The sequence below is a fragment of the Taudactylus pleione genome, unplaced genomic scaffold, assembly GCF_031769625.1.
Source record: "Taudactylus pleione unplaced genomic scaffold, aTauple2 ptg000154l, whole genome shotgun sequence".
Lineage (NCBI taxonomy): Eukaryota > Metazoa > Chordata > Amphibia > Anura > Myobatrachidae > Taudactylus > Taudactylus pleione.
Window position 1 is genome coordinate 35,352,410 of NW_028284556.1, and position 13,493 is coordinate 35,365,902.

The 13,493-nt window shown below is 38.9% G+C and overlaps 1 protein-coding gene across 1 annotated transcript in view; it reads right to left on the bottom strand.

Annotated features, from left to right (window-relative positions):
- Positions 1-4,143: 4,143 nt before the first annotated feature.
- Positions 4,144-13,493, bottom strand: part of TSLIG3A (tRNA splicing ligase complex subunit 3A) — a 40,882-nt gene continuing 31,532 nt past the window's right edge. Inside the window, exons 6-8 of the mRNA XM_088474444.1 lie at positions 10,677-10,793; positions 8,401-8,568; positions 4,144-6,703 (exon numbers count right to left, since the gene is read on the bottom strand). Coding sequence (XP_088330570.1) covers positions 5,993-6,703; positions 8,401-8,568; positions 10,677-10,793 — 996 coding nt within the window. The 3' untranslated portion in view covers positions 4,144-5,992. The remainder of the gene's footprint in view (positions 6,704-8,400; positions 8,569-10,676; positions 10,794-13,493) is intronic.

Here is a 13,493-nt window from a genome sequence, read left to right on the forward strand (position 1 = left end):
GGACAAGGATCATACATTATGCTCAGTTTAGGTCCATTTCTCTTTTGAATACTGACATCAAATTGTTTGCAAATATTTTGGCGAATAGACAATGTGCTTTTACCCACTCTGATTGATCCAGATCAGGTAGGTTTTGTCCCACATCGCCAAGTGCTGGACAATACACGTAGAACCATCAATCTGATCCACTGAAGTAATCATTCCAAATTACCTTCGGTGGTAATAGCGCTCGATGCTTAGAAGGCATTCGACCGGGTCTCCTGGTCCTTCCGGTTCTCCACCCATGAAGAGTTTGGTTTTTGTGACCGATTTTTGCATGCTGTCCGATCGATTTATCAAAATCCTTCCTCCATGATCACTTCTAATGGTATTTGTTCCGAGATGTTCAGGTTGGGTAATGGGACTCGGCAGGGATGCCCAGTCTCATCCCTGCTTTTCGCATTATGTATTGAGCCATTAGCTGCACGCATTAGAGCGAATACTGACATTTCTGTACCCTTAGGAAGTCACCAGTATAAAGTATCACTATTTGCGGACGACATACTTCTTCTTTTGACCAATCTGACTGTGTCTCTCCCATCCTTGTTTCAGGAATTGGGACAATTCGGTGTGCTTTCTGATTACAAGGTTAACAATTGCAAATCACAGGCACTCTCCCTGCATATACTATAAGGATAAGGGAGGAATCCACATACAAATTTCAATGCCATCCTATGCAGATTCATTAATTAGGGGATTATATCACCAAACAATATTCCCATTTGTACTATGCAAATTATACCACCCCTTCTTCGAAGGTTACAGCAGGACATATCGGCCTGGTCCTCACAGTATATCTCCTGGATAGGTAGACTGAACGCCATAAAAATGAGCGCACTTCCTAAAATTTTGTATCTTTTTCTAACACTTCCCGTTCGGGTCCCGGCATGTTTTGCAATCCTTGCAATCTCTATTTGATAAATTCATTTGGTGGGGTAAAATCCACGATTAAGCCATCTGACCTTGTCCAAACATAGTTAATGGTGGTCTGGGTCTCCCCCTATTACAGAATTACTATTATGCCACACAATGGAGTTATGTTATCTCATGGATCTCCTCCTGGCATACAGAAATGGGTTGATATGCTCTATCCCCCTAGGAGTAGATTTTCTCCCTTGGTATTCACAGACCAGCCTCGGCCTATGCCCACTGGTCTCACGTACGTCAACAGATTGCTAAAGCATCCCCCAGTGTCAACATCAGGGAAACATTTTACAAAGTATATACTCGATGTACATGACCCCTGATAAGGTACACCATTTGTACCCAAATTCTTCTAACCAGTGTTGGCAAAACTGCAATATTGTGGGCTTTTCTTCCATATCTGGTGAGAATGCAATGCGGTGATCCAGCAGTTTTGGACGCTGGCAGTTAATCCAATGTCACCGGTCACCTCCTGCACTGCTCCTAAGGATCAGCTAGTGCTTCTCCTGCAGGGGCCCTTGCGTTCAGTGTCTAAATAGGACAACAAATTGATTACACATGTAACGCTTTTAAACTCCTAATAGTCAAACAATGGAAATCCCCTCACCCTCCCACTTACTCTGTCCTTGTTAACCAGTTATGGTACATTTTATCTATGGAGATTATAGCCTCCCTTTTAAATCATATTCTTCTACATACAGTATCAGATATAGTGCCCTTGGTTTACTTTCCATACATCAACTACTGTATGCTGGGAGTCCATCCTTGATAACTTTCTTCTGTCTTACTATTGTTCTTTCCTGATTCGAATACCCTTACTCTGTGGTATGTTTATGGATGCATTACTTTAACTTTTATTACAGAGATTTTTGCTGTTTGTAGTATTGTAGGACAATGTTAAAATCACTGTACTTTGTAACGAAGTCCATAATGTGGTTTTGATCGATTCTTATGCATCGTCCTCCTTTGTAACTTTTTTTTTTGTTATTCTCATTGATGTTATGCAGGGTCCTTAAAATAAAGTTTACCAAAAAAAAAAACCTCCTAAAATGACACTGCTGAAGTCCACACAAATGTGTATAGCAGTTTATAGAAAGGACAAAGGGCAGCAGTTATTGCCCAGGCAGCAGGTTAGGTAAGAACATCCTTGATCCAGAAATATAATGAGTCTTCAATTTCTGCATCACATAGTAGCTGCAATACATATTAGAACATGTTATATCTATGAAACAGATTTTTGTAAAAACTGTTACAGTACTACACACTTATTTGTAAGAAAAATATGTATATACAGGTTGAGTCTCCCATATCCGAAATGCTCGGGACCGGGAGCATTTCGGATAATTTTGGTTAATAGAATACCTTGCAGGGGGGTCCAGGAGATGTCATAGGAGGCCTGGCTTGTGCAGCGGAGGGGTCCGGCAGGTGTCACAGGCCTGGTGTGTGCTGCTGGGGTGTCCGGTGGATGTCGTGAGTGATCCGGCGGGTGTCGGGCGAAGTCCAGCAGGTGTCACGTGAGGCCCGGCATGTGCGGCGGGGGTAGGTCCTGCAATAGGGTACATCAGGTGCTGCGGGGGAGTCCAGCGGGTGTCACGAAATGCCTGGCTTACGCTGCAGTGGGGGGAGCGCGACATATAGACCATGCCCACGCCGCTAATGATTGGTCATTGATCTGTGACGTCATGACACCAGGTCACGTCATGACGTCACGGCTGCCCAAAAAAACATCGGTTTTTGGAATATTTCGGTTAATAGAATTACGGATATGGGAGACTCAACCTGTATCTGATGTGGCAAAAAAACTCAAATTACTAAAGCTCACTAAAGTGGCAGAAGAAGCAGAAATATATTTTCAATTGATGGTACAGTATGCGAGACACCTCATATTTTCCTGACCTGCAAACACTGTCATTAAGCTTCATTTATATATATTACCTACAAGGCCTCCACATTTGGACTACATATCACATTACAAATACTGCCTCAAACTGTACCTCTAAACCTGTATCCCACTGCAATGATTGAATATGTCTGCCCTCTCCTTGTTAACTGTAGGAATTGGGTATGTCAACATTCATCAGGTAGAATGAGAAAATGTTAGAAAGTAAACATGTCGACCAAGGTGGCCAAGCACTGACTTACCTGCTCCAGGCAGCTGCAGCAATATCTTCCGGGTCCTGGCTTTTGCCGACATCATGTATGCCACTATTTATGCTTCAGCCCACCTCCCCTACAGACTCCAACTCTAACGCAACATTCAGCTACCACGTCTTTTCCCAGCTTTAGCATTAATCACATTTAGGGGTCAACCAAATTAGGTGTGAATTGTGAGTTTGTTTCATGAAACTCACCGACTTCACACCTGAGAATTCTCCAATCCAATTAAATGTGCCTATTTGTGGTACTCGCAGCAGAGGTTTGCAAATTGACTGCCAAATGCGTTGCAAGAGAAGTGCATGAGAAAGTGGTGAGACCATCCTAGGTCCCCCAAAATTGATAATTTCATTAGCAGGATTATATTAGAAGACTGTTTGTGGGCATTAGGAATGTACTGAAGTTTTTTTAATAGTATCAAATGGCTGATGTGCTTTTAAAGCAAAAACAAATATAAAATAAATAAAAAAAAAACTAAGATTTTTTTGAGGTACTTTGAAAAAAATTGTAAAAAAAAAAAAAACAAAAAAAATTATTTTTTAATAAAAAAAATAAAATAAATTTGAGTGGACTAAACGAACGAAAAAGTTGATTTTGGGGTAATTTGAGGCCATTTTTAACCCCAAAAAATAACATGTAATTTGTGGACTAATTAAGCTAATTGGAAACTTCCAGTTGCCTAGTCATTAGGGGGGTGTCTAAGAGGTTCAACACTGTGTCCCGACATTTTAACCTTAAAATAAAGCTTTTCCTTTCCATCTCTGCAAATTCACTTGGACTGACAGTGCGATTTGCTAATTGGATTGCAAAATGAATTCGCTAGGCAAAATAGGAGAAAACAGCAACTCGCACCTAATTGGATTTACCCCTTAGCCTTAACATAATTCCCACCATAGCCTTCAATCTAGCAAAGACCCTGCAGCCCTAAGTATCCAACAGACTCAGAAAATCAAATGTTTCTATTGGATTAATAAATGCCAACATATTTCTACGTGGAAATAAAAAAAGTGAATAGAAACCAGTAAATAAGACAGTAATCATTCAGCAACTTTATTTCACCTTTCATACTAACAGCATACCTTCAACTGGCTTCTTTCACAGCTTAACAATGTTTATGTACAAAGTAAATCCAACAAAAATCATTGTGTGGCTCTTATTAAAGGCTTAATAAACAACACAAACCCACACAGGCTTGGTTTTCTGCAGCATACGTAAAGAATATTTTTGAGCATAGACCTCCTTTGCCCAAGAAGTAGTGCATGTCTTTATTGGGGAAAAAAAAATCCAATCAGCTTGACTGTGTGGTATGAGACTGCAACAGCTTAAAAAGGAAGAAAGTCTACTAAGCTATTTTCAAGTAATTTTAGACCACATTATCAGAAAATATTGTTATTGGTGTGTAAATTAAAGTTTAGTGTGTGGTAACTGCACTTAAAGTTTAAAGTCGTAAACTGATGATCACAGATATGACCTCTATGGCTGAACATAGTACGTTTTTAAGACAAACTAAACTGTCTTACAGACTACAGTAGAGCTCATGTAATAATATTTACCCCATCAGGAAAGTAATGAGTGCATTGAAAAAAAAACTAAAAATCAACTTATTTGATTCTACAGGCAATAGAAAGATGAGAAAAGAAAACACTATATTAACACATACTTTCTATAAGCCGTGTCTATTCTGTATTATAGAGAGGACTAAAACTCCCATAACGCTATTATAGCCAGACACTGCTAGAGAACTAAGTTCAGTAACAACGGGATATTTTTTTCATTTAATGTGGAATTTAGAAATTCTACTTGCATGAAAACAGTGTTCTGTTCATTTAAAAAAAACAAAAAAAAAAAACTATAGTAACCTAGTAGGGCAAACAGATTCCAGTAGTAACTTCCTTATTTTCAATATAACCTTTAGTTAAAAATAAATCACTTAAAAAATTAGCTTAGGCAGCATTATTAATGGACTGTTTTAATTGCAATAATACTGCAAACATATATTTTTAGATATAAAAGGAAAAAATCATCATCAAGACAACACTTAACATGATATGAATGTTTAATTTTACTTCATTGGGGGGAGGGTATATTATTTTGACTATTCTTAACTCTGATGACCATACAATTCAAATTCCAGTCATCCAGAGCAACTGCAAAGTTAAAGTTTACCAAAACAAAAAAGGATCATCATCAACAGCAAGTAATATAGGTTTGTAATGAAGTAAAATAAAACATTAAATACCTACAGTATATATCTTGATATTTTTCCTTTAAGCCAATGCAGTATAATGTAGAAGCACACTTCTACTGCTCCTATCCACCTCTGCTAGAGCACTACTAGTTGTCATTAATTGTTAACAGCCATACTGTGGGGCAGCAGCTATGAGAATACAGCAAATCACTGGGGTACAAGTCCACTTTTATTACAGAACAGACCAATGAAACTCTGTCCCACATAGTATCCTACCTCTGATGTTGCAAAGAGTTTGTTAGCTACTTAGGGTATTGCAGGTATGCAAGACTTCCTGCTTATAAGTGAGTAAAATGGCTAGATTACCACAATCATCAGTTGAGCAGTAGACAAATTCCATTATTAAAACAGTGCATTTCTACTACCCTTGTCACTGATGAAACCAGACAGAAAGCTGCATTGTATGAAAGGTGTGTATATAGAATAAAAGGTTACCACAGCAAATAGCATTTCTGAAGAAAAGCAATTGTGGGAATACATTTTTATTGCTCAAGTCCACACATGCATCAGGCTAGGTTTTAGCACTCAAAGATGTGGGGGTAAAAAAAGAAAGAAGAAAAACTATTTTTCTGATTAGGTTGTCATTTGTATTGCCTGAGCTCTACTGAAACTGCTGCTGAAATAATCTCAACTGGTGTAGTGTCTCCCTTGTCCAAAACCAGACTGATTATATTGATACCCTCCATGTTGAAAATGCTGCTCAAATTGACCACCTTGGTTATAGCTCTGTGCTCCACGGCCGCCCCAACCACCTTGTCCTCCTCTTCCACCACGGCCACCTCGACCTCCTCTACTGCCTCCACGGCTACCTCCTCGGTCATTCTGATGGCCACCATCTTGGTATCTGTTGTCTTGTTGGTAGCCTCCACCCTGGTATCCACTTCCAGAGTAGGATGAACCTTGGTAGCCACCATAGCCCCCACCTTGGTATCCACCACCACCTTGGTATCCACTACCACCACCCTGGTATCCACCACCTCCTTGATATCCACCACCTTGATAGCCCCCAGTTTGAACTCCAGAATCTCTATAACCACCATCTTGATAGTGTCCACCAGAACTGCTGCCACCACCATCTGTCCAGCCTCCTTGAATTTTGCTTCCTCTGCCACCTCTGCTGCCTTGATCATAGTTCCCACGGCCACCTCCTCGACCACCACCACCTTGTTCATATCCACCTCGACCACTGTATGACTGTTCATATCCACCCCGTCCTCCGCCTCTACCACCACCTTGTGGTGGGCCATCTTGTCTCTTCTGCCAAGGAGGCATCTCTGGTGGAGGAGGTTCTATTTCATTGGGTCTGCCACCTCTGTCAGGAACTCTACCCATTAACACCTGCAATAAAAAGATATATTGCTTATATAAATTGTACAGCCTTCTTAGAGAACAATAGAAAAGCAGACCTGACAGACTGTACAACTGAATAGAATTACATAATAGTCTACTTAATCATCACAGAATAGATTTTGCAAAAAGGCAAATGTAAGAAACATATAAAGCTCAGGTTATCTGTTAGATGATATCTATTCAATAAAATGCCTATATACACCTACAGAGAGCATTAGCAATGTCTAGCCATAAAAGAATCAAAAGATTATCAAATTATCTTTGAGATAGGGTAATAGTCATCGCTCGTCTACTCAGCCTAGTGTTATTACAGTTTTTACTCAACTGTAAACCTCTGCATAGTACTGTGCCACTAAATATGTATCTATTAGAAACCATTAAGTCATACTGCCATTACTTCTAAAAAAAAAAATTTTCAGCCAACTTATGTCAGTTCCTGGTCAGCAAATACAGAGTAAACATATTAAAATTAGTTTAAAAAGTCAAATAGGTGCATAGTGAGTGAAGTTTTCATGAGTGCCAATAAAATAAAATAAAATATCTTGATATTCCAGAGCCCAACACATTCTAGAAGAGGATATATGAAACGGACATAACTATATTCTTTTAGGCACCACCTCTACAAACACAGGAAACAATTTCACAATAGGAAGAGCGTTTCTTAGATCTTAATTAAAATGTCTAAGTTAGCAGCTGGGAATTTCATTATTTCATAGAAAAATCAATTCACACGTTAAATGCCAGCCTGCAGGATGTCTGGGGAAACCGTAATAATAAAAGCAATGTTTTGGTTGCCATTTCATATTTGATTAGTGCGGAAAATGTTTCCATTTATTCTTGAGAGTGAAAGGCGGAGTAATAATGGCCATAGAGCAAATTACAAACTTACTCTAAAGGGTAAAAGAGCAGGGAATTAAAGTAATAAAACCTTACATATTCCCACACCATAGAATAAAAATGTATTCAGATATAAAAATGAACAAACATTCCACCAAATATAATTCTGAAAGACAACTAAATACACTTTGCCATGTACAGTACATTTAGGGGCCATTTAATTTCATTGGGACCTCACGCAAGCTGAAACAAGGACGTTTCCCTGGCCATAAACCCCGCAATGCAATAGCACACAAGGCTGTGCCGGAACTTTACTGGTAATTTAATCAGACCCTTGGTGTAGATCTTGCCTTTAGGCATCCTTTCCTCTGACCTTTGGGAAACCCTGTTAAAACTAGGATGCCACAAAAGGGAATAAGAACTGCAAAATAGGACGCAACAATGGTGGATAGAGGTTTGGGGGAGATCAGATCTTACTATCTGGAGGCAGTATTTCTTCAGGGCTACTAATAGCACAGAGAGAATCCCAGAATATAGGGGCACAAAAGTGAAAAGTAGTTTATTCTAAAAACAATAAAATGAAATTGATATGTCCTTAAAATATAAATCTCTCCAACAGGATCATGAACTGACCCTGTTTATTTTAGAACATAATAGTAAATTAGATGAAAGTTCAGATATTTATCTGGAACTTTATTGCAATATAAAGTCCCAATCTAAATTATGCAGTGAAGATTTAAATAAAAAAAAATAAATAAAAAATCTTCAGAAATTCACCACTGAAAATTAAATTATTGATCCTTGATGACTTAACTCCAAATGCTTTGATTGCTGTATGCACTACTTACCTTATTAATGGCACAAGCAGTTTTCTCCCGGATTGAACCACTGCTAGTCCGCAAGATTTTGGACAGATCGTGACGGGCTGCCAATAGGTGTGCAACACAAATGGAACCTTTACCCGCTAAGGCCGCACGTTTTGGCTGGTAAACTTTACCCAGTTTGTCAGACTGATTCTGTTTAAAATTGAATCAGAAACACATTAAATAATGCAAACAAAGAATGATTTATCATCAGAACTGTTACATACTTTTAGACTCCTCATATTCAAACTTATTTATGTGTGTGTGATGCATTGTCCTCGGAAGCAAAAACAAAATATAACAAACTAAAAATGTTTTACTTTGGGCTGTGTATTTTACATTCACTACTGCCCTCTATTGGCAAGAAAGTGTTTTGTGAATAGTCATTAACTATCTCCGCAGTGTAACTGAATGACTGCAAAACGACAATGCTAGACATTTACTTTAGCATTAGTGCATGAAACAGTCAGTGAGTCTGTGGCAAACATATCGCAAAATATAGCTGCTTAAGTATGAAAATAATGCTCTGCTGTAGTTTAAAGTAAATCTAATAAAAACTACTAATTTGAGTTTACTAATATGTCAATTTATCTTGGCAAACGGTAATTCCACAAGCCTATATATATTAACCTAAAACAGAGGTACTTGTCTTATGGAGGTAACCCCGAAAATATGCCCATTTTAATTTTTTTTTACTTTTACATACTGTAGTAATTCAACGGCAATGACAAATGAAATAACGAACATTGGTTTGTAAAACCAATTCATTTAATAAGGGTCCTAGATGAGCTTTTAATTTTACTTTGACACAGATAACATAGGGAAATTTACATTGTAGATCCCTAGCATAGACTATTAACAAGCACACACTTCAAAAGTGTTGATCACAAGGGTTGGGTACGGGATGCCGGCGCTTGGGATCCAGGCGATCAGAATGCAGACGCCGGCATCCCGACAGGGTTATGATACCAACACCTGTCGGTCAGTATCCTGACCCTACCCCTCACTACCCACAACCCTTTCTCCCTGCTTTTTAAACCTAACCCCCCCCCACGTGCCTAAACCTAACCTCCACCCCCCCCCCCCCCTGTCCGCACCCTAAATCTAACCCTCTCCCCTTAGTGTAAAGCTGGCCACACACTAGACCAACTTGCATCCAACCAGCCAACTAGTTGATTTGTTGGAATGAAAATCTGGTAAGGTATGGGAGTAACTGATGATCAGCAATTTGCTCCTAAATGCCAGAAAACAGATGAAAATGGTTGTCAGACAAGTTTGTTAAATGTTTGATCTAAACAATTTGTTCAAACAACAGTTTTTGTCCATTTTCCGGCGTTTGGGAGCAAATTGCTGATTGTCATTTGCTTTCATTCCTTACCAGATTTTCATTCCAACCAATCAACAAGTTGGCTGGTTGGACAGATAATCTGTAGATGTGTGGCCGGCTTTAGTATTCTAAGTGCTGGCATCCATATTGTCGGTACTACGACTTTATTCCGATCACAACACATTAAAGCTGTTAAGTGACCATAAAAATATGTGGCTTAGTAGCATCCGAAACAATAACCTTATCAGGATGCATTGCTAACGTTACACCGTTTTCCCGGTAGACTGGGATATTGTGTTTTTTGAGGTTGGGACCAGTTTAATTTTAAATGAGTTCTATGCGATCACCAACTCACTTTATTGTAGGAGCAGAATTTCAGATTTCAATTTGTTACCCAACACATGCAAACTATTTACATTTTGGAGGGCCATGTCCTAGCTGAACTCTAAACATAAAGTGCAAACATAAAGCTGCCCAGGATTTGTGGGCTACATGCAAAATTAATCAGTATTTACCCTGCATGCAAAAAGAATAAAACCAGATGTATCTGCACCCCTTGCATTGCATCATGGCTTGTTCAGGTGCAAAGCTGCTTCTAAATTTCTTTTTATTTTTTTTGCTTTGATGCCAACTTTGAATTATTTTAGCCTTTCTCCTTAAATCAAATAGGACAGTAAGATGATGGCACAAACTTACAATAATGCTACCAGTAGCTCTTTTAGTCTAAACAATGTGGAGTTATACATAAGGGGTTGAACTGTATCACCCAGATTACAGGCACCCACAATTCTGCACTGTAAAATGCATTTCATGCCGCTTCTCATGGTAATCAACCCCAGAAAAACCATGAATTAGCAGTAAAGTCCTTTCTTTAAATGAGGAAGTGAACTGCCCATTAGAAACTGTAGTATACATATTGCAAACTGTGCTTTACCTTTGCTCGGTCTGACCAACCAAATGATTGTACAGTCACATCCAGACGTTTAATTAACATTTTTCTACGGACTTCATATTCATTAGTTATGGCTTGATTGATTGCTTCAATTTTCTCCTGAGTGAAAAAAATAAATATTTTTTAAATTTTATTTAACTGTAATCAATTTATGGAAACCGCAACTAGAACAGAAATTAGGAATTTCTCATTGAAGCTAAAGGAATATTGCACTAACCGTTCAGGGAACATGAAGGATTTACACAACACCTACAGAAGGGGCTTGAAGAGAGTCAATGAGGAGGGACAAAACAATAAAGGTAAATTAGTGTTCAAGGGGCAGTGTGAAATGCAGCCATTTCCCTTTGCTGTGAAATGCTATCTCTCTGATGGGTTTGTTTTGATTTTTCAGCCTAATGATGGCTTGCTTCACTGATAGTGACAGCTCTTTGGATCTCATATTGAGTCGACAGCAACTGATTCCAAATGCAAATGTCACACCTAGAATCAACTCCAGACCTTTTACCTGCTTAATTGATAATGAAATAACGAGGGAATAGAACACACTTGTCCATGAAATAGCTTTTGAGTTGATAGTCCCATTACTTTTGGCCCCTTAAAAAGTGGGACGCACATATAGAAACCGTTGTAATTCCTACACCGTTCACCCGATTTGGATGTAATTACCCTCAAATTAAATCTGAAAGTCTGCAGTTAAAGCACATCTTGTTTGTTTCATTTCAAAACCATTGTGGTGGTGAATAGAGGCCAAAATATGAAAATTCTGTCAATGTCCCAATATTTATCCATCTGACTGTATGTTAACAGAGTTATGGACTTAATATACTTTGGACATAACTTTAAATGGCAATATTATATGGAATGGCTATACAATACATTTCCCTATTTTACGGAACATTTACTTTTCTCACTTGAAGAATTACCTTAGATTATGTAAATTATATCAGGGACCCATAAGTATAATATGGTTTTTATTGGATATTGACAACTCTTCTAGTTCGTTTTCTTTAGGTGATAATTTATTTCATTATCCAGTGTAGCAGTTTTCTGTAATTCAAGGCCTCTCGCTTGAAATCCTTAAAATATACACTATAGTATTTGGTGAATGTGTGGAGTTAACCCCAATGCCGCTTTACCCAGCTGATCAGCATCGCACACTGGTCTTAACACTTCTGGCCATTGACTATGGATGTACTTTTTTTTATTTTTTTTTACATTTCTAACCACCACCAATAAATGCCTTGATTTCTGCTTCAGCATTAATCATCAGCTCCAAAACAAACGAACGGAGTTTACACTTATGTTTTCAGAATAAGATGGCAGTATTTTAATTTTTTTTTAACTAAATAAATGAAATGCGGAAAAGGTGTAAGGATAATATGATAGTTCTACAGAGCATACCATTGTATATTTTCTGCTGTGCAGGGTGTTATTGGTGATAAAACAATAGGTACTAAGGAGACAACACTGTTTAAAGAGGGGACTACAGTCTGTCAAATGAGGGTGCCAATGATTTTCTTGGAGGGAGTGATGTAACAGGTTTCGAAACAAAGGAACACACAGGATTTTGACAAGTGTGACGCTACATATAAAGCGGCAGTTTTAAATTCTTTGCAACAGATTGGCGCTTTAAATTTAGCCGCAAACTCGTTGAAATACGGTTCTGTGATATCAGACCCTATAACATTACCCCCAGAATGGGTGTTCCAAAACCCTGCATAAATCCTAATCTGTGGTGTAGAGGGTATTTCCTGGTAATTTATGTATTTATTACCAGTTATTTATATAGCTCACATATTCAGCAGCGCTTTACAGAGAATATTTGGCCATACACATCAGTCCCTGGCCCAGAGGAGCTTATAATCGGATCCAATTAACCTACCAGTATATTTTTGGAGTGTGGGAGGAAACCAGAGTACCCGGAGGAATCCCATGCAAGCACAGGAAGAATATACAAACTCCACACAGTTAAGATGCCCACACACATACCGATGTACTCACGATCAGACTGTGTGTCCAATTACCCTTTAAACTCTCCACGGCAGCTCTGAACACGATATGCATACGATATGCTGTCCAATCTTAATCCGATCTCCTGAAGCCAGAGTTTTTAACAGTGCATTTGTGTCTAGATCGTCAGATCTGCCGTACTGCATGGCAGATCTGAAGATGCGATGTTCGACCTGCAGGGACGCGCATCGCATCGTGAGTGGGGTCTCACGATTTGGGCATTTTTCACCCGATCTGTTGTTCCAACGTGTCGGAATCGTCCAGATCGGGAAAAAAAAAAAAATCGCTGTGTGTGGGGGCACCTTTAGGGCCGTAGTGGGAATTGAACTCACGACCTCAGTGCTGTAAGGCAGTAGTTCTAACCATTAAACCATCTGTGCTGCCCTAATTACATATGATCACCTAAAAGTAGTAAATAAGGGCCACATCGTTTGAAAGCAGATTGCAGTGATAGGGAGATTTTAGTATTCTCTCCATTACTTTGTCTATACAATGGTCTACAGTGCAACGTGATTCCATTGAGATGATGTTATCATCCACAACTGGCTAAAGTTTAGAACATATTTGTAAAATTGTATTCAAATATTAAAACAAAAATGCCCTGTGACAATAGGCAACTATTGTGATATTACGTCCCACACCATAGTGTCAATAGATCTCTCAGAAGATCCCCAGTAGCATTACCCCAAGTGATAAATCCCCAGTGGCACAACAGCCCACAGACCCACCTAAGGCCAATAAACTTTTTGTGGGGCACTGCCGTCCACCCCAGTGTCAATAGACCACCCC